Raw genomic sequence first — 22,537 nt, 5'->3', positions numbered from 1 at the left:
CCAGCATGGCTTCACTAAGGGGAAATCCTGTCTGACCAATTTGGTGGCCTTCTATGATGGGGCTACAGAACTGATGGACAGGGGTAGAGCAGTTGATGTCATCTCCCTGGACTCGTGTAAAGTGTTTGACACTGTCCCACACGACATCCTTGTCTCTAAATTGGAGAGACATCAATCTGATGAATGGACCACTCAGTGGATAAAGAACTGGCTGGATGGCCATGAGCAAAGAGTTGTGGTCAATGGCTCAATGTCCAACTGGAGACCAGTAAGAGTGGTGTCCCTCAGGGATTGGTGTTGGGACCGGTCTCATTCAACATCTTCGTCGCTGACATGGACAGTGGGATTGAGTGCGCCCTCAGCAAGTTTGCCGATGACACCAAGCTGTGTGGTTCGGTTGATACGCTGGAGGGAAGGAATGCCATCCAGAGGGACCTTGACACGCTTGTGAGGTGGGCTGATGCCAACCTTATGAAGTTTAATCATGCCAAGTGCAAGGTCCTGCACCTGGGTTGGAGCAATCCCAGGCACAACTACAAGTTGGGCAGAGAAGAGATTCAGAGCAGCCCTGTGGAGAAGGACTTGGGGGTGCTGGTCGATGAGAAAATTAACATGAGCCAGCTTCAGTGTGCACTTGCAGCCCAGAAAGCCAACCATATCCTGGGCTGCATCAAAAGGAGTGTGACCAGCAGGTCGAAGGAGGTGATCCTCCCCCTTTATTCTGCTCTTGTGAGACCTCACTTGGAGTACTGTGTGCAGTTCTGGTGTCCTCAACATAAAAAGGACATGGAACTGTTGGAACAAGTCCAGAGGAGGGCCACGAGGATGATCAGGGGACTGGAGCACCTCCCATATGAAGACAGGCTGAGAAAGTTGGGGCTGTTCAGCCTGGAGGAGGCTGTGTGGAGACCTCATAGCAGCCTTCCAGTATCGGAAGGAGGCCTATAAGGATGCTGGGGATGGACTCTTCATTAGGGACTGTAGTGATAGGACAAGGGGTAATGGGTTAAAACTTAAAACAGGGAAAGTTTAAATTAGATATAAGGAGGAAATTCTTTCCTGTTAGGGTGAGGCATTGGAATGGGTTGCCCAGGGAGGTTGTGAATGCTCCGTTCCTGGCAGTGTTCAAGGCCAGGTTGGACGAGGCCTTGGGTGATATGGTTTAGTGTGAGGTGTCCCTGCCCATGGCAGGTGGATTGGAACTTGATAATCTTAAGGTCCTTTCCAACCCTAACTATTCTATGATTCTATGTCAGAACTTCTGATACAGGTTATTAATCTGCTGGTGTGCTTTTTTCATTTTTACTTAATGCCATACATCTGTGCTAGAAGCTGCTTTTATATGTCAGATGTCAAAGAGCCTTTGGAGGAGGGGTTTTGTACTCACAGGCAAGACCAAATACAGAGAGCTGCCAGATATTCCAAGGGACTCCATGCTGCAGTAGGAAGGATTTATCCCTGGAGAGCTGTTCATGTATGAACTTGATAGGAAATAAACAAGGCAGAGACTTTGATTTAACTAGTCTCCACTCAAATCACATCAGTGGTATTGGTTTGCTGTGTGAGTAACTAAGATTAATATGACTGTCACCTGGAGGTGCAGTCATGCATTCCTCTTGCTAGAAGCATCTGGGGACCATTTGTAGTCACCCGTGGTGCAAATAACCATGAGTGTCAGGTAAGGAAATATGGGTTCTCTTTTCCTGTTGTTTTTTAGATATTATCTGTGTGCACGTTTACAAACCGAACTAAACTTTGCAAGTCAGTACTCGTGTTTTTGGCCTTGCTCATACCTGCCACTTTTCCCTGCTGGTTTCCTGCATGTACTGCCTCATCACCCTGTCTATTTCCCCATAATGCATCCCTGTCCTTTCTGCCTCTGGATCTACCCTCTGACATTTCAAGTCATTGCCCAAGAGTCTGGGAATTCAGAGCTTTCCAAAGGAAGTTAATTACATTTATTTTCAGAGAGATTAACATGGGATTTTTTACCCACATTTCTCAAAATTGCCTGAAATTATTTTGGTGAGGTTTTCACTAATAAGGACGTTCATAAATAAAGTTTTTTATGAAATAAAGGTTTTCAATAATGAGGATTTTGACAAAAAATACAGTAGGCTAAGGCCCTGAATCTAGAAAATACCAGCCCAACCCCAGCTAGTTTTGCAACATGGCAGGCATCTGAAAGCGTTATTATATAATTGGAATATTTGGCAACTGTTCCTCATGGGTGACACCAGCCTGCGGTTGGGTCCGTCTTGCTTCACAGCCCAGCAGAAGGGGTTTGTGTGGTGAATGTTTGTCCCCATAATTCCTCTAGAAAGTATTTGGAGTTGAGATTTTCTAAAGCATTTAAGAGAACATGAGCCATTCGGCTATCACTGAATTTTGAATTAAAATGGGATTTAAACTTCACCACTTGAAAATCCAGGTCTTACGATTGCAGATGGGTACTTCCTCTGAGCAGTTTTTCTATCTAACCAGCACACAAATACATATGGTTATATTTTGAGGTGAAAATGATTTCTGTTATATTCATACTTGAATCCTTCATGATCTTTGTGCTTGCTGGTGCTTCATACCGAACATTCAATGCAAAAGACAACCCTTTAGCCTTTTTACATAAACCTACAACTTTTAATACGTATTTATAGTGAGAACCAGTTGTGACAGCTGTCATGCTGACACAATGATGCCTACAGAGAGAGAGAGAGAGAGAGACTGGTTAACCAGAGACTAACTTTTATTGTGCATTTTTATGCAACAGAACAAATGGAACTGGAGGTATGTAGTAATAAAACCAATTTTCAAATTAGAATTAACACCTGAAATAGTAAACTTTAGGTAACAAATGTCTTTATAATTAAAAAATATTGACTGTTTAAAAAATCTCTAAGATTTTATATTCTTTAAAAGAAATGTGTATTGCCACATAGAAAACAATTCACACATCCTATAGAAATTGTCACAAAAACCTTACTAATCTATATTACACTATGCACCTTTATTTTTTGTACAATATCTGGTAAAGGTCTACCCCTAACCTGTACTTACTCTACACAGTACAATCATCATTAGAAAGTATTCATAGAATTAACTACACCATAACAATAAAAATATCAGGATTAATGGTTTTTTAATCACAGTTTCTCCACAAATATTTGTCATAGAAAATATAGCGAAGGCATGTTGGCACAGATGGGCGTGCAATACTGCTACACGAAGTTAGAGAGAAGGCAGATACATAAATGACAGTAAGATTAAAGAGTATGGAAGAATAAGACAAGAATCACTATTCTCCTGGGACTTTCTGGAGTGACATGATAGATAGCAGTTTCCACCTGTCACAAGCCTGCTGCCTAGATCCAGAGCTGGGAAAGGATGTGCTGACTTTCAAAGCACACTGCTTAAATATGTGCATCTTGCTGTGCAAGGGCTTATCTGCTATCTATTATTTCAGGTCCCATACTATTATACCTAACTTCTTGTGGATATTTAGACACTTCAATGTCTATGAATTTATAATGCCTCATGAACAAGTTAATTGGAATAAGCTGTTGTGAAAGGTTTGGGTTTTATTTTTGTTTGGGTTTTATTTTTGTTTAAATGAAATGGATGGGTCAAGAGTCAGGCGGCCATGATGGCAATTAAAATCAAAGACAGACAACTGAGGAAAGTTGTTGTACTCTGTTATTTTAAACCCAAATGGGAAAAAAAAAACAAACGAGATGAGCTGCTGTCTGTTAATGCCTGTGACTACAATTCATGTCACGGGCCAGTGCACACAAGCAACTGAGGGCAAAAGGTCCAAATCTGCAAAGCCATCCCTAGTGCCAAAGTGGCTTTCAAGATGAAACTATACATTTGGTTATTCTGCACAGTATGGAAGTAGAAGATTGTGAGAGGTTCCAGGATGCTGGCTACATGTTTTACACTAAAAATAAAGGTAGGCTTACTAGTTATGTCAGCATATCTTTAGGTTATTAAGTGAGAGAGGTCTGTCCAGCCCAGTAATTCTGTGACTGTTAAGAATGAAGCATCCATATTTTTAATCCCATATGATTAAACATTTGAAAGAAAACCATCACAATGTTTACAAAAATACAGCATGATACATATCGCTGTGGACAAATTTACAGCAGAATGCTGACTCACACGTTCCGACATGTTTTACCAAGTAGTTCTGGAAAGTGTCACCACATTAAACATAGACCAGCAAGACTTACACCACTGGAGCAATGTAACATCTTCTATTATAGTTCTTTTAAAAAAGTGTAAGTTCAACACTGAAAAGCTACTATAGGATATCTGTACTGTGACATTTCTATACACTGAGTTTCTCCTCCAGGGGCCACCATGTACTGTTGACTGCTCAAAGGAAGTCACCTCCTGCCTGTAGTGAGGGATGCTGTCTCAAACCCCTTGGCCTGGTGAAGTCCAGTATGACTAAACTGCTCATTCACTTACAGAAAATAAATGAGTTATTCTGGGGCAGGCACGTGCCTTTTAACCCCCTTATCAAAAAATCACCAAAAATAAAATTAATTGAGAGGTATTGGACATTTAAGGGCCTAAAGCATATCCTGATTGAGAGAGGTCCTATTTATGGTGGATCCTGTGTTCCAAGACGCCTGTCTATGAGAGATCGGCCACAACTGCAGGCAAAGAGGAGGCAGGGGTCAGGAAGAAACTGCTATGTGGGTGAGCTGACCTTTAAGAGACTGCCTCTGTTCTCCATTCATGGTCAGGCTGGAACTAGAGGAGCGCTGCACCCCAAAGGGCCCTTCCTGGTCTTTGAGGAAGCAGCTGGCACCCCTGTGCTGCACAGCACATGGGGAGAAAAGCAGGAAGGAGGGGATAAGGGTAAAAGGAGCAATCAGTAGCTTCTCTCGTGGCTTGCACAAGGCTATTAGGAAAGCTGGGGAGCATGAGATATGTGTTCAGGAGAGTCGCTGCTGATGAGGTAGCACTAAGGACGGTCAAAAGCAAAGTAAACTTTCTTTCCAAAAACAAATTCCCTGTACCTGCCACTGGGGAAATGTTGCCTTAGGGAGGGCTGGTTCAGGCCAGGAAGCATGCCAGCGCTGGCCTGAGAGACTGGACAAGGGTAAGGAGATGGAAAACATGAAAAGGAAAGGGGTTTATTTCTTTGGCATTGCATATTTCTGGAGTGCATCAATTTAGAGGGACAGAGGACCCCTAAGCCTTTAAAATTTAAGTTTTTCAATTGACTGATTTCTGTTTTGTTTTGAAGTCAGTATCTGCTTCCAACATTGTGCACCACTGTGAATTCTGCTTTAGCACGGCTCTTTTTGTAACAGCTTACTTAATCTGGACCCTGTGTTTATTTACAACAGGAGTTTAAGCTAGGCTGCTCTTACCCAACCCTTCCCTGAATGCACTGTTGAGCATCCGACTCTTAAGACCAGCACATTGCCTCATCTATTTCAAGGAAGGGATACAAAATACAAATGAAAGCAAAACCAAGAAAAGGCAATTTAAAGCCTCTAAAGCTACATAATATGTCTGCAGAATAGGAAGAGACAAAGCAAAACCTGTCTTCTGAAATGACAATTTGGTTTTAGCAATCTTATTTTAATGAAAACTGTCATGATCAACCCTAGTCCCCTGGAAATCTAGATATAAATAGTTTCTATCCGATATACAAAACAATTTTTATCTATCAGAAGTGCCTGTTATTGTTCTGGGTCTTTGAAGGATTCTGCTGTTGACGAACACTGCTGTTTTACCTGGGAAGCTTAATTTCCTGGCAGAGTTGGCTAAAGGAAGTCCCTGAATTTTCCATCTTTTGCGGTATTTTAAGGTAGCATTTATATTTACGTTATTTTCTGTTAGGAAATGGGATACCATTTCTTTTTTTTATTACGAGAGTGCAGACTTGTTCTTGCATCTCCTACTCAGGGAAAGGAAACTGTACCCAGCTGTTCTGGCTCCAGACCCGGGCTTGTTATCAATAAGCAGATGAGACAGTAACTGCTGTTTCTTTTGACATCTTTATAGTTTTTAAATGACCTTTCCTCTAGGATGAACTAGATGAAATGAACTGCGATTTCCTTTTGAGAGTGATATAAAGGATTTGGAAACAACAGGCACTGAGAAGTCCCATACAGCTGGTCTTTGAAACTGATTTCTTTCTGTTAACTGGGACATGTTAGGATGGAGAAGCTGAAATGTGTGCGGTATGTGTTCAAACATGCTTTGGACTCTTAAATGACAGCAGGGTAAGTATGTCTAACAAATAGTCTCTCCTAAATTAAGTGGTTGCTGCTGTTGTAGGAGGTTCTTCTCACTGCCATCAATCACCAGATCCATCTTGCATACCTCTATTGAAGACTTCGTCCTGTGATCCTGGATGGTCAGTCCCTTCATAATATGAGTTTCCATTGTGAAGGAAAGTCCCCACCGCACGCCCTTGACGAGCATGTCCCACTGCATCACTGAATACCTTGTTTATTTGCTCTTCAGATGGCATCCACCAGTCTGGGTTGGAAGTACAGTGCATCCTAATGAACTCTGCAGGAAAACATGAAAGGATAAAAAAACAACTTGTCTTTGCAGCACCCGTGTTGGCCAAGTGTTGAAAGCTCATGGGAGATAAGAAAGGGGACATTACTGCTCTACTTAAGTAGAAGGAAAGCCTTATGGGGGATGCCATGATAATGCCACTTGGACCTATGCTGTTTGCGTACAAGTGTGTTTCTCCACATGCAGTATGTGCTGTTATAGCTGAGCTAATTATGCAACCCATGGGTCTGGAGCTTAAATCCCTTCTTGCAGGAATAAAAAGAACTAATTTGAAGTGACAGCTATGATTCAGTGTGTGCAATACATGAGAAAGCTAATATGAACTGGGATCTCTTTCATTTGAAACCTGTTGTGTATTTGTACCTGAAGGTGATTGCTCTGGTGGATCTGTATGAGCTCCCTCTGCTGGCTGCTTCAACATCTGCAGGCTGCAGTAGCCCACCGCCTGCTTGAAAATGTCACTGCTGTTATTTCATTTGGTATTTCTGTTTGGAATGTCTTTCATTTCAAGTCCTCCTCTTTCCACCTTCCTGAATCTGACACCTATTTTTCAGAGAATAAATCTGCCTTAGAAATAGCTAAATAAGATGAAAGGGCTAATTTGGGGAGCCTTGCAATAGTTTTCAATGCAGGAGAAAATGAATTGTACTGCATGTAATTTGGCTGTTTAAGTCGCTGCTGCTTCCACATACAGCTATTTGTATGTGATGATTACATTTTTCATAATTTATTTTTCAGATTCTTTGACATATGATATGCTAAACTTTCAGAAGGCGCCTTACCAATTCTGGAGCTGTAACTGCTGGGCTTAGCTCAAATAGGTGTATTTGGACTCCGAAACATCCAAATACAATTTGAAATGTGAGGGCGCCTTATTAGATGTATCAGATACACTGTACCTCATATGGAAACTGAGCTTCTTACTTATTCTGTAACACAGTTATTCCCTCATGTGGTATTGTGTGTCCCAGGATATTTTAAAATTCTATTTTCTTGTGTGGACAAGCCAACAGCATAGTAAGTGGCATACGGTAACTTCATTACTGTCACCACATCTTGAGACCAGGGAATGCTGTGCTTTCACATGAGTTCCTGTGCCTGCAAGGTATCTCATCTGTTGGACAATTAGGATATGATTTTTTGCATAGCTCCTCCAGCAGTGTGTCTGCAAGTGATAGCTATCTCAGTTTAAAATTCATTTCCCTGGAAATCCACACAGGCAATAGTAATTCGTACCTAGTTACATTCACGTGGGGCTCCACAGACTGGTGTTTTTCTCAGGGAAATGAATACCACATAAAGGAGTAATGCTACAATTTAAGCATGCCAGGCTGTTGTAAAGCTGATTCCAAACATCAGTCAGTTGTGGGAATATATTAAAAATGTTTATAGATGTTTAAACTACCCTGAGTGCAGAGAGAGAAGCAGTTTGTACTTCATAAGGCATAATTGGACATGCTGAGAATTATAAGTCAAACACTTGTTACCTTGGCTTGCAAATGCGTAGGAGCCACTAGCCAACTTTTGGCACCAGAGAAAGTTGCTGTTTTAACACCAATGCACAAAAGCCCAAAGGGAGAGAGCTGTCTACTCTGCTTTCTTAACTCGTCCTTAGATACTGAAAGTTTTGGCTTTCTCTTCAAGTGTCTGCAAAGTAAGGGAACTGACGTGTAAGTAATGCACATTCTGTACGTCTAGGACCCCAGAAAGGAGTGGCCATAAGCAAGAGTCCATCTACAGGTGGATTTACTGTTAGTCTTGGTGGGAGGCAGAGGGAAGAAAGCTAAAAATGGGTATTAACTCTGGTTCTGTATAAATTCTTAGGTGGAATTTACAGTCATTTAGTAAATGGTCAATGCACTCGTATCTAGCTTTCATTTTCGAAGAGAACCTCTGGGACCCTGAATCTTGTTTCCACACCTTTGTGCATTATGGTGTGCAATGGACTTGCCCTTGTATTAAGCTCTGATAAAATATAAGGTCTGTTAGAGTATCATGTGACAGGTCAACAGGTTCCTTTGTAGAAAAAAAAGCACCTCTTTGACTAATTTGGCTGTATGTAAAATCTGAGTTCATCACCTGGTTACATCAATGTACCCCAACTACAAGTCTTATCAACTTTGCCTTGTTGGAGTCTTCCACCCTGAACATGAAGAGGCTCAGTCTGATGTATATAAGCACTCCAGCTGGATGACTAAAGATGTTTTTATCATTGGCTGATCAAAATAGAGCTTTTTACACTGCAATGATTAGTAAAGCGTTCTTGAAGTCAGTTCAATCAAAATTTCATGTATGTGCTCACAAAATATTAAGCATATGCATTTATAAAATGCAGATACTGATACTACAATGCTTTAAATTGTTCTTTAAAAAGGCTTGTTTTGTATGTTTTGTTATAAAGCCCAGTACCAGGCCCTTTGAACAATTTTAGAAACCACAGTGTGAACTGCCACAACAGGTAACTCTTCTCAATCTGAACCCTTTCTCTGTATTGTCCGATATTCTCACTCCTGGACATCGTGAAATGCTTGTGAAGCTTCTCCTCCTTTTCAGGCTATACATGTGACAGTTGTTCCCTAACTTTTCCAGTCAACTTTGCATCAGTACTCCAAAAAAGAAATTTAATCCTTGACAATACATGTGTTTACACTTTATGTAATTAACCTGTAGACATTCTTGGCTCTACAGAATGTTCAAACCTATTCTGAAACTTGGTGAGCTTTCAACTCCAATGATGCACTGTGGCCTATGCTTACGGTGCATTAGCCTATCAATATTCCTTTGGTTCATTTTGCTGTATATCTGTCCTGGGTTTAGCAGTAGCAGTCAATTTTTTTCTCCTTCTTAGTAGCTGGTGTAGCACTGTGTTTTGATTTTTGGCCTGGGAATAGAGCTGATAACACCGATGTTGTTAGTTGTTGCTAAGTCATGTTTAGTCTGACCAAGGACTTTGTGAGTCTCATGCTCTGCCAGGGAGAAGGGGAGGCCGGAAGGAAGCAGAGACAGGACATCTGACCCAAACTGACCAAAGAAATATTCCATACCACAGCACGTCATGCCCAGGATGTAACTGGGAGTTACCCAGAAGGGCACGGGCTCTTTTTTGGGGGTCAGGCTCGTTTTGGTGAGTGGTATCGTATCCTCTTCCTTTGTTATTTCCCTTATCATTATTATTATTGGTGGTAGCAGCAGTGGTTTGTGTTACACCTTAGTTACTGGACTGTTCTTATCTCAGCCCGTGGGAATTACATTCTTTTGATTCTCCTTCCCATACCTTTGGGAGCGGGGAGGGGGTTGGGGGAAGGAAAGAAAGGGGGAGGAAGTGAGTGAACGAGCTGTGTGGCTGGGTTTAAACCACGACAATATCTCTGTTAAAGAATGCCCTGTTGGTTTACTATAAAAGAGTGTAATCAGGATTGTATGATTTTTCTTCTTTGCTGTTTCAAGTGTATCAGTATCAGGTGCCCTTATATTTGTTCCCTCTCTCCAATAAGCAGCTCCATCTTCTTCCATTAAAAAAAAGCCCAACACATATATAATACATACATATATGTATGTATGTATGTATGTATAAAAAAAGAAGTGGAGGGTTTCTGGCTGCTTGTCACCTGTCTGTGAAACCCCTTCTAGTTCTGCAACTGTCAGCCCAATGCTCCTACTCAGCCAGAGCCAATGTGGTGAAATGAGATCACATATGGTGGACACTGAAAAGATGCAGTACCTCTGAGACATGTTACTTTTACTGGATCCAGAGGACGTCTTTCAGGACCTGTCTCTCCTGACTGCACTGACCTTTTCCTTTTTCCAAGGCCGCATGAGTACTTAAGCTCATCGGTTGTGAAAACAAATCTGATGAGATAGCGAAGGAGCCGTCGTCCATCTTTCTTGGAAGAATTTACAGCCTCATCCCACTGTTTACTAGTGATGTAGACAGGGTAGTTGTTCAGCAACTGCTTGCTCCCCTGAAAAAGTGAAATATTTACATTGCTTATTTTACAAGGCAAATAATATGTCGGTTGCAATAAAAAACATGCTGCGATACTGACAGTAAAACACAATCCTGAAGTGAACATGTAATTGCTGTTACTGAGATGAGTACTTTTAAAATTACATTTCCATTTCCTAGAACTCAAATTTGGTGAGACACAGGGAATACACTTTGAGAGGTAGCTATTGGTAATTTCCACTTTAACAAGCAGGTTAAAAAGAGTTAAGAATCAGTGACTGGATATCTATTTAAGTATAAACTTTCTCCTTAATCTGTTATAATGTGTAAAAAGGGTCTTTGAAGAGAGTGATCAAATAGATCACTTCATCGCAACTGACAGTTTACTTCAGAGGTGACTCTTTTAGTCTATTTTTATAATAAATTTATTACTTCTGTAGAACACACCTGAAACTTGACAGCAGTTATGTTACTGTGAAAAATGTAAAGAAAATAAATAAAGGAACTATGAAAACTAAATGCTTCATTATTATTAATGAATGCTGTATTAACTCAAATTACAGCTTTACAGAAATGCCACCATGTCAGCTGGAAAGAAATTTTGCTTTTAACCTTCATAATTTGTGTGCTTCAATATTCCAAAATCAAATGAATGCTGTAGGACTAATTATGGGTATTCCTGTAATCCACACACATTTATAAGCCCTCTTTAGTCAATTGTACTTAAATTGTATTTAATTTTTCTTGCCCATAAATGCTATTTTAGCATTACCCAATTAACATATGATGGTATTGTTAATATACTTGAAATAACTGAAGTAGACAAAACCCCCCAACCACATCCTCTTGGAGACTCATTCACTTTTACAGCTCCACCTCTTTATTAAAACACATAAATCTGGAAGCCCAATTAGTAAAATCTTCTCATAGCCCCTATCTTAGACAGGAGCCCACAGTGAACTAGAGAAACATGGATGTGATCCTCAACAGAGGCAATCAGCTGCATGCTGTACTTGCGGGCAGAACTGCTGCAGTTCTCCTCCTTGCTACTAGATCTTTGATATCTGAAAATTATTTTAAGGACTACCCTTGCCTCCTTTCATATATTTATTATAGCATACTGGGAGACAGCTTCAGAGCATCTTTGAAGTCTTTCCTCAGGTATTTGCTTTTAACTTTTTTTCTAAATGTAAGTTTACTAAGTATATGGAATAAATATATGGAAGGCTGAATTTAGTGAAGACCGTGATGTCATCAGAGAATCTGTAAGATTTAGGGTACCATGACCTGCTGGGGCTTAGTGTCACTGGGAGCTGAGCCTATGTGACTGTCTGCTACTTGTTCAGCTCAGTGTGAACTGCTGGCAGAGATGGCTACAGTCAAATCCAAAACTCTGCAAAGGAAGCCAAAATATAAAGAAAGAGATGGGCTTTGTCTGTCACAGGTACCCTTCCTCACCCCCAAAACATCTCAACTCTCCATCCCCCCTATAGTTTGTAAATCCAGGTTTGTCATCCCTAAGAGAAAGACCCTTCAATTAGAGTCTAATTCTGTTATCATTTGAGACTTTCTCTTTTCACTTCACTTGACTCTTCTCACCACTGCAAAAGGGCCAGGGTCAATCCCTTCTCTCCATTCACGATACAAGTAGCTGCTTTAATTTCTGCCAGGTACACGCACCCCTGGGAAGCCAGTAATATATCTGAGGAGCTCTGCCATGGAAAGAACATCACGCTCCATTCAGCTTAGCTCCTCATTCTTCCCCAACATGGTGAAAGGGCTGGGGAAGGAAGATGAGCAGGGGGGACAGCGTGGAAAGCTCTTTGGGGGTATTATATGCTTACACTGAAGAAACTGTGACCACACCATCTCAGGGAGTACCTACACTAGTATTTCCTTGGCTTATTCCACCACAGAACCATCTGCTTCCTGAGTTGCTACTTATTTTTTCAGCAACTAGCTCTGCAATTCTTTTATATAAAGCAAATTATTTTCCTATCTTAGATTTCTGAAACCTATTTATTTTTTTAAAAAACACTGTAATGAAGCAAGGACGTTTTTTACTGATACCAGCACAAGTACAAGCTACAGCTAGCTCAGTAAGTAATGCCTTGCTTTTAAGCCCTGGCAGGCAAAAGCAATGCAATGCAAGCCCGTAATGGCATAGTGTAAGGTTCCAGGCTTGCTCATGTGTGTTACGCTCGGATGCTCGTATGTGGCTTTGCTAAGTAGCAAGCTATCCTAAAAGCTGTCTCTGTGTTTAAATGGATTGCACTGATGGAAACTGGATGCAGAAAGGCCCAACATCTAAATTTCATGAGAGCTCACATTACTATTAACTGAGAAGAAGGTAATAAATTCTGTGTAATCTCCTCAGCCCCAATTTTATTATACTTCTCTCTTATTCCCCCTGAAACTTAGGATATTTTTCCTCGTTCTTCTCCAATGGCATGATATAGTGTTATGCTATTCTGTTAAACGATTACTGGGTTCCTGCTACAGATACTCTTTCATTACTTCCTCTGAAAGTAAAGCACTTCTGGGCAAAAGATTCTCGGTAAATATATGATGCAATTTGGTGTGTCCAGCAGTCATTAAACTAAAACAAACACAAAGCCTTCCAGAAATGAAATAAGCAGACCCTGAAGGAAGAACCAAAGTACAAATGCGTTCATGCTTGTATTTGTACACGATTAAGCTTATGAATAAAAGATTCGCATCTATGTGTTTAATTGAATAAAAAATTTTGTCACATCACAAGAAACTATTCCATGTGGGATGTTAGAGAACAGCCTCGTTTTTTGCAGTGATTGAAAATTTTAGTTACGCAAAAGAGCATTAAATGAAGGAAAATTAATCCTTGAAATACATTTGAGTGATAACAGCTAATTATATATATGTATATGTATAGGTATAGGTATATGTATGTATCAATTTGCACAGGATAAAACTGAATGGAGGAGCAAAATGATACACATCCTGAACTGCTGCAAAGCATCTTCAGTGAACTACAGTAAGTTGGACTATGTGAGGCTTGCATACATATCATTTATGTACATAGGGAGGTCAGACTAGATGTAAGTGTTCCCTCTTCTGATATTGTCTGTGTGAATAACGGGTAGTCACATGTATACCCTACATATATGAACCCATGCATAGCAAGAGCCTCAAATGCAGACAGTCTAAACTAGAAAAGTCTCAACAAAACCTCTTAATTTGAGACATTTTCACAAGCCTGGATAGAAACACAGCAGAGCAAAATTAATGCGACCTACACAAGAGCTGATAGATACATCTACCTTCTACAGAAGAGGGGGACTTAAGTTTCCTGCTTTTTGACTGCAGCCCTTTTAAACAGATCATAATTACAAAAATCCCCAAACTCCATATCAAGTATAAAATCGTCAACACTCAACATATAGTTTGGGCTGCTTTCTGAAAACCAAGGGCACTCTAAAGACTTGCTGAAGTCTGTATTTGGCCCTGTCTGCAAAATGAAGGAAACATATCTTAGCATTAACCATCTTAGAGCCGCCTCAGAGCTATACTAATTGTATACACATGCATGTCTGTGTCCATACACATGACATACTGATACCCACCATGCACAGGCTCCAGCCCTCATGCACTTGCAGCCGCTGTGTGCAGCCACTGCAGTTTTCACAGCAGTTTCACTGCCACCCAGCTGCAGTTTTCACCAGGCTAGCACCAGCCTAAATTCTACCATAAAAGTGAGTTTCAGAAGAAAGGTGAGAGAAAAATTACCCAAAGCAAGGCAAGTGCAGCTGGTGCCAATGGGGAAGTTATGTGCTGTCAGTGAAGTCATCCTAGATTACGCTAGTGATGAGTCTCCTCCATTTGGGGATTACTCTACCTAAGAATGACAGCTTAATAATAGATTTTACATATTTTTACTACCAAATATATTCTTTCAGCACCTACTGGTTTATTTGCCTACGTGTTTTCAATGAATTGTCAAACATAAAGAGATGAAGCTTGTCTTCACTGTATACTACCTCAGTCGGATGGTCTGTTGGCTGTGGTACCATAAGTTGGTTGTGATGCTGAAGTACAGTCTTCAAATAATCTAAAACAGTCTGGCAGGGCACTGCATGAAAAAAAATTGCAATTATTGTATATTACCTATCTTGCACAAAATATAACAACAATATTAAATTAAACAGTATTCTTCAGGATCTGTTTTGCACGTCTGTGAGATTTATTTCTGATAGGAAATACTGTTCATTTGGATTTGTGCAGACATTTCATTCAATAAATATATGATGGATGTTGTTATTTCCTATGCTGCAATATCCAACATTGCTTTTATTCTCTGCCCACTAGTTGTCAAAGGGTTTTTTTCCTATTTTGAAATTATAATTATTACAAATACAAATTAGGTCAGCAGTAATAAGAAAAAAATCTGTAAGTACTGTAAACAGCCCAACCATACAAAGGAGAAACCATTTCTTGGACCTAAATCATGCACTGATTAACATGTAAATACACTCAAGTGTTTTTGAAACTACAGTCTCATTAACTATACTGAACAGATTTAATGATTCATATACTTTAATTTCTCTTCCCTCCCTCCTCCCAGATATGTTATAAAAGTAGGTGTTAGGCAAATTGCTTTATTTCTCTTTCCCTCATCCTCCCCCCTTTCTATTCCCATCACTCTCATCCATTTCAGTAGTGGTACCAACATCCTATTCCCTTCTGCTGAGGTGATAGGTTAATTACGGATGATTCAATTACGGGTCTCTCTTAAGCAGATGCTGCCACATCCCTGATTAACTCTGGAGTATTTTTGAGATACAGTGTTTCTCCTCTGAGCCTGAAACACCATAGGAGAATTAAACAGATATTAACCCAACATTAAAACTGACTTGCTCAAGACTAAATTAAGCATCATTTTTAAGGTACCTTATCACTCTCACATTTCATATGGATTGTTTTTGTAAAACAGTATTCAGAGATACTCAAAGCTTCAGCTAAAAATCCAGAAAAAATATTTCAGTGTTCTATTTTTTTTTAATACTATTTCTGGCGTTCAGCCTTTATACCTGGAAAAATGCAGTGTTTTGGGCTTTGTCATAAACTGGCAATCTGAAAACAAGCACTGAAATCACTGAGAATGTCTCAAGGTAGGATTTACCGGTATTTTGCACCTCTTCCTGGGCATTCACACTGTGCAGCAGCTATCCCCTCTCCAGGCAGACAGGGTGCAAAACACCTCTACTCTGAGCAAAACAAACTCTTTAAGCTAAGCGGTGTTACATCCAGCAGTCTGCATACAGAAGTCATGCAACGTGCCTGATGTGAATAATAAAGTCCTGTGCCCTTTCACTCAGTGCTGACTTCTCCATGAAGACATCAGTGTATTTGCTCCTGTTTCACTCGATACATCACACTTTACCGTAGGAGGTTATGTGTTAGGCTGAAGTTAGCCTTTCAACTGACTTGTACCTGTTTTATTTCTCCAATGACTTCATTCCTTATTGCTAGACCAGAGCTGCTACACAGTGACACTGACATAGGAGGAGGAGAGCGTTTTTGGTAGGAAAAAAAGCACTTTTAAGTGTCATTAAATGGTTTTGGAAAATGTTTCAATTCTGAAAAAGTCAGAAGAGCATCAATAGCCCCACCAACATGTTCTGTGGCCTTCCTATAATGAGAGCTGTGTATTTAGCATACAGCAGCAATCAAAAAAATTCAATACAAGTTCTTATGTGGAATAAAGGAGAAAAATAACCACAGGTAACATTTTAGTGCACTGGATATTTTTAAGAAGGTCTGGCAAAAAAAAGGATTTGGCTTTTTCTTTAGAGAGTTAACAAGATCATAACCGTGACAGCTGAAACTCTGCATGCTTATACACATATCCGCTATCACCAGCATCACCAACAGGGATCTGTGCCTACAGTAACCAATAGGAAAGATGCTAATATCAAAATAACACTTGCTTGTCGTAATTTAGTAGAAAAGCCTACAGGGAAGCAATAATTCTTCTGCCCACTAGGAAGGAGCCTTAGCAGGGGGGAATGCTGGTCTTGCTAAGATGTTAAGCAGGACAGATGTAAGATGTGGCAAGTCTTTGTTGTTCACTGATCCAAGTTTTAAGACTTGATACTCTAGGCATCTGTATGTTGTAACAAGCGCTTCTTTGGCATAGCTTGCACAGCTCTCTCTGTGGAGTATCCTAATTTCTAAGAAATAGCTGAACAGTGCAGTGGCCACTGACTGTGCTCCTGACAATAGCCAGGCTAGGTTCTCTCATTCTGACGTGCCACATAGGACAGTGACTCCCCAGGCTAAATTCTCGTTGCATCAGACATCACCAGTGGGTAAACCCACTCTGTCTTACAACCTGGGCTGGAATCGGCATCTGTCTATCATTTCTGAAACAGGACAGCAATTCTGGCACGATCAAGCCACTCAGTTGTTCCGATACTGGAAGGGTTTTGAGGAGACAGCTGAGGTTGCAGTCCCACCTGAAGCCACCGTTGAATGTGGGCTAAAACCTGGAGTTACAGTGGAAAATACTTCTAGGTGCTTACCATCATCATCATATTGGTCTGACTGCATCATTTTACTCTTCACAAGAACAGAAATACTCAATGAGCAGTTCCAAATTTTTGTCAAATCCTATTATTTCCATTTGCTAATGGTCCAATACTGTTACTAGGACACCATATTTTTTTGTTCATCTGCAGGGAAAGAATACCTCCTCGACAGAGTGCTCCAGGTTTGATTTTAATTTTCCAGTGATCCTAACCTCTGCTTTTTACTTCAGCAACTTCCCTTCTATTCCATTTGTTATGTTTCTAACCATTGCTTTGCTTTCTCTCCAAATTGGCTGATTTTGTAACCACTATGAAACTTTTTCTCCTAGTCTTTGGGGGCCTTCAACAACATGCTTTTGATATTTCCCAATTATATCCACTCCTTCTTTTCCTGTTTTTTTTAAATCTTTGGCTCCAATAGTTGCCTCCAATTTTTTATGAAGCATCAAGAACATCTCTAACATTGGTTTGGACTGTGGTCTTGCTCATTATATATGCTATTGGGCCACAATCACTTGTACTGGTATCTGTCAAAGTAAGGGTTCTCATTTATCCTCCCCAAAATGTGGTCTCCAGTGTAACACACTCCAGGCTGTTTATATTGCCAAAGCACAGCACTATGAAGAGATACCTGGGCTTGCTGTAAGTAAGGTCTACCTCCAATGTAAATAAGGTATATCTCCAACCTCTCCCATGGTATTAGGCACCCCTAGCGAGAAGGAGCGGCTTACCCCCAGCTCAGCTGTGTGTCTCCCAACAGTGGCCTTAGCCCCATAGGCAGACAGTAAGAAATCCAGTTATTCTGTTCATTGATAAGCTTTTGTGTTCTGTAGCCAACACTGGCTAGTATTCCTGCTGGTGCTTTGCACAGCAGAACATGAATCCCTTAGCACTCAAGACCATTTACTTCTGAATAGCCAGCGAGAATTGGGAAGGGTGTACATCTACATCCACCCTGCTCAGACTGGCAGCTGTTAGTTAAGACTGGCTCAGCATTGTAATATCTCCTCCTTGCCTTGACCTTGAGCAATGCTTCACTCACTGGGTTCATTGCAGGGCATTTCCAAATTGATGCTCGACTGTCAAAAAGATGTAACAAATGATAGGGAACCTGCTGACGACTACATGGCAGTGTGAATTTCTTATAGCATTAATGGAGATGCCTTCTCCGCCTGAGATTTGGACAAGTGTGCAGTATAACATGGCTTGGATTATTTTAGCTCATATGCTCATTTATTTCAATAGTCAGCTGAAAGCCAGTGGAAGCTGCATGGATGGCCTGTGAAGACAAGTTGTTGGGGTGCAGTGAGCTGGAAAAAGAGGGAGAGGTAAGGAGAGATGTGGATTAGTAAAGAGGATTTGTAGGGTACTCAAGACCGTACAAATTTGGATGTTTGTAACTGGATGATAACAAAGCTAGCACTCATTTGTAGTGAAAGCAGCCAGCAGAAATCAGAAGAATCAATGTTACCCACGGAAGGGTGTGTTAGATTGGCTAAACTGACCTATGCGCCTGCCAAAAACGAGAGAAAAAATGACAGCAAATATCCTGATACTTTTAAAATCCCTCTGTTGTGTTTTTCAGGTGGAGTGGAAAACCACCGAACTTCTGTTAATCAGCATCTGAAAAGCCATTCTATTTAATTTTCTTTTGCAAAAATATTTATTCCAGAAGGAGGAAAGAATATGCCCCTTCCGTACACCCCTGGGCTGTACACCTCTGCCTAAACAGAAGAGATAAAACAAGGTAGATCTGAATTTCTCATTTAAATGACGCTCCCACATTCTTCTGTGGCCCTTACTTTTGTCTGTACTCTCTCATTTTCCTTCTCCTTAAAAGAAGGCACCTCTTCTTGTCCTCCCTTTCCGTTGCAAAGTCTTCAGGACAGGGACCTCTCCTGTGAACCTCTCTAGTCAGTAGAAACTGCTGGTAACTAACAGGGAAACCAAGGATCCCCTGGTGAGCAGGAACAGGACTTTGTGTCACTAAAAAGACAAATGCTTACCTGACAAACAGAAACTGAAGTTGAGACCGACGAGTTCAGCTTCGCCAGGCTGAACCACAGCTCCCCACGAAACCCCCACCAGCTCTTGCTCCTCAGACTAGGCCAGGAAACTTGACCCCAAAAATTCTTATGGGTTTTTACCCAGAAGTGTAGAGAAAAGAGATTAATAAAGTCCTGGTCTGCTGCAGTTACATGTTTCGGTGAGTTTTTGTACTCAGGCTGGTTTAGCAAACTAAGCTGGCACCCCTAAGCTGCAAGTAAAGCAATGCTGCAAATTCAAAAGGGTTCTCATGCCAAACACTGGGTGACCGCGCCTGAGGCTTTCTCTTCCCAAAGTAATTTCAAGCTTTGAAGCTGAACAGCAGAACAAGGCCAGAGATCAGACCACAACATCCAGAACATCAAGGGAAACCAAGGAAGTGGTTAAATGTGAATATCAAGGGAAAAAAAAGAAAAGGACATGAAAAAGTGTTCATCATAACCCTTGATGGATGCTTTATCTACGCTGTGGCTGTGGCAGGCTCTTTGGAAACGCAATGCTCTAAAAGTATAAAGGAGACAGGATTTGTAGGGAAAAGTAATATCTTTTATTAGATCAGCCGATATAGTCAGGAAAGAAAGTCAAGCCTTGGGCACACAAAACCTCCTGGAAAACTTGTCTGACTTTTTCAATTACACTGATATTAACTCGACCTGCAAATCCCGCTTTGCTTTGGCTACCTCCAGCCACCATGAATGCTGTCTATCAGTGACCACCTCTCTACATTTGAGGGGGTTTTCCACCTCCATCCTTCTGCTGTTTGCTGGAGTATTTCTTGCTGCCAGGCTAGCAAGGTCAGAAGAATTACTGTATTTACCACACTCCATTTCACCTTATTTATAACTTTTCATACTTTCAGGGTGGTTTGTCCAAAACCATGCAGCAAAGCTAGGAGCACCAAGAGGCAAATCCTCACTCACGACTCTGCCCTATGCTTTAACCACCTGGAAATACTTTCTCCCTTTTTGGCCAGAAAATTGTGAGAAAATCATGCTCACAATAGCAAAAGAGAACTGCTTAATTTCCTTATATTTTAGATGGTCTAAATCCAGGTATTACATGCAGTTTCACAAATAGGTCTTTTACTATTCGGAAAGTATCACAGCCCCAGTAATTTTATACATAGGAAAGAGACACTTTTATCCTAGTATAGATGGATCTCTGTTCTTGATAGGCTTAAAACCTTGAAGAGCCACTGATAAGTTTGCCAAACTCCTGCCAGGAATTATCTAATCTTTAATTATTTTATGAAAATGTTTCTCTTCAGTTGAACTGAAATCTAAAAATGTTTGCTTAATTTTTGCCTTTAAAAAATAAATAAAAAAGTAGGGGAAACTGCACAAATGGCAAGAAATTGCATTGCTCCAAAGCCAAAGCACTGAAATATGAATGTTTCTCCATTTATTCCATAGCTGAAACAATTAAGATTTCACACAAATTTAAGTGTTTTTTAAGACAAATTGACTGGGTATTTTTTGAGAAAAAAAAAAAAAACAACCAAAACATGCAGTATTCCATCCATATAAGCATTTTTCTCCAGTGATTTGCCAAAAAGTGATATCATGCTATGGGCAAAAAGATCCTAATGACTGGAGGGCTTCTATAGCAATAGGGCAGAGTTCTGAAAACTGAAAAATCTTATCTTCTGTGTCCAAAAGCTATAGGATCATTATGTCCGCTGTAATATTAGTGAAAAAAAGTCATTGCCTTTACATCTGCTGAGAAAACACTCTCCTGTAGTCTCTTTGTGAGCCATGCAAATGGTGCTTTGCAGAGCTAGAGGCAGAGATGTACAGTGGCAACTATTTTTAGATCGCAAACTCTCATGGATTTTAAAAGGGCTTTTGCATATGGGAAGTAAAAAAAAAGAAATGCAAAGTATTTCAGGAAGAGGATAAAATGATTCATAGGCGGTTACAGAGCAGAAGAGAGGGGTTGGGGCTTTTATCTTCCGTTGACAGGGCTGCTGGCAAGAACCGCAGTGCCTGCAGGGAGGGCAGGCTGCACGCCTTCTTGCCATCCTCACTGAGCAGCTTCAGCCCAGCTCCCTCAAGGAGGAGTAGGAAAACCACTATGTCAAAAAAATGCGCTCTTTCACCAGCATGCTGGGACAGTATGGCAGCCTCCAGGCTCATCCAGCTGCCTCTACAGTTGGCTCTTCATTGCACCAATCACTGAAACCCTCTGCAGATGTTTCCGGACATCAGACATGCAATGTCCTGATAGGCAAAACCAAAATGCACAGAGAGTGAGCAATGTGCCTACTTGCAAACAAAGTTGGGTGTTTCAAGTCACAGAAAAATTTCTAGGTGGCTTTTTGGGTAGCAGAAGCTCACTGAGCAAAATCACCACTGGAAACAAAAATAATTAAGGTATCGTCTTTAGCTGATTTTTGATTAACCTTGCTCAGGGTGGCTGTGGGACTGCCTGTCAACCCCAGACCTCTGTCCTACCATGTGGCAAAATCTGAGGGTCCCTTCTGTGGCTCTTTACGCTTCCCCAGACACACGGGTCATTTTAGACCTACCTGTATATGTCACCCAGACAGCAGCAGATGCATCTGATGACGATTTTATGTTGACTGATGAAGTCATATGTCCTTGCACATTTATTTTATGTTGTCTGCTTCCTTTGATGCACTGTTAACAAGGTGTTTCATTACTCCTGGGGGGTTCATCTCTCTTTTAAAGGGAGATGAAGGGTAACTGTGATGACCCTGGTAAATACTGGCTGCTTAACTCAGCATTAATCCTAGCAAAATACAGCTAATCGCAAGGGGATTCAACTGACTTAGAACTAAAGAATATGAATAAAATTAATGCTAGTCAAAACGACCCTACGGAAAGTGGATCTTGTCAGACTAACCTAATTGTCATTCTTTGATGAGATTATAAGTTCGCTTGAAAAAGTTGGGCTGAACAGATTTAATATATCTAGACTCCTGAAGGGCATTTAACTTGCTACCATGAGTTACCTGATTGCAAAAGCAGCAACATGTAACATCAGTAGACTATAGCATACATGGATTAAGAACCTGCTACTGACATCTCAAATATTTGTCATTGGGGCAACCATCATGACTAGATGTGTTTCTAGCAAGGCTCGACAGGGACTGGCAGCAGCCTCAATACTGTTCTGCACTTCTAACCAAGATCACAACATTGATTTAAAACCTATAAAAAGAATCTGGATGATACAGAAATTGATGCACCAGCAAACACTGGGCAAACAGGGTAGCCAAAGCAATCTGGATCACTTCATACATGAACACAGCCAAATACAAAGTATGTATGACTAGGAAGAAATATGCACAGAAGGAGAAGCTCAGCTGCACAACCAATGGCAAAATGATCAGGGGAACCGTGGGGAAGAACAAAGAAACTATTCACCTCTGCTCAGGCAGACAGGCACATATTGCATGTATTCCAGGGCA

The 22,537-nt window shown here is 40.7% G+C and overlaps 1 protein-coding gene across 2 annotated transcripts in view; it reads right to left on the bottom strand.

Moving 5' to 3' along the window:
• Window positions 1–4,033: 4,033 nt before the first annotated feature.
• Window positions 4,034–22,537, bottom strand: part of BEND4 (BEN domain containing 4) — a 32,515-nt gene continuing 14,011 nt past the window's right edge. Inside the window, exons 3-5 of one of the 2 annotated variants that reach the window (XM_061346167.1) lie at window positions 14,509–14,600; window positions 10,268–10,508; window positions 4,034–6,534 (exon numbers count right to left, since the gene is read on the bottom strand). In XM_061346167.1, coding sequence (XP_061202151.1) covers window positions 6,317–6,534; window positions 10,268–10,508; window positions 14,509–14,600 — 551 coding nt within the window. In that variant the 3' untranslated portion in view covers window positions 4,034–6,316. The remainder of the gene's footprint in view (window positions 6,535–10,267; window positions 10,509–14,508; window positions 14,601–22,537) is intronic. The other variant, XM_061346168.1, reaches the window with a different exon arrangement.

This window comes from Neopsephotus bourkii, unplaced genomic scaffold, assembly GCF_033783945.1.
Source record: "Neopsephotus bourkii isolate Nb327-2 ecotype Australia unplaced genomic scaffold, CSIRO-AGI_Nbou_v1 NB_259, whole genome shotgun sequence".
Lineage (NCBI taxonomy): Eukaryota > Metazoa > Chordata > Aves > Psittaciformes > Psittacidae > Neopsephotus > Neopsephotus bourkii.
This window is presented reverse-complemented; position numbering and strand designations above follow the sequence as displayed.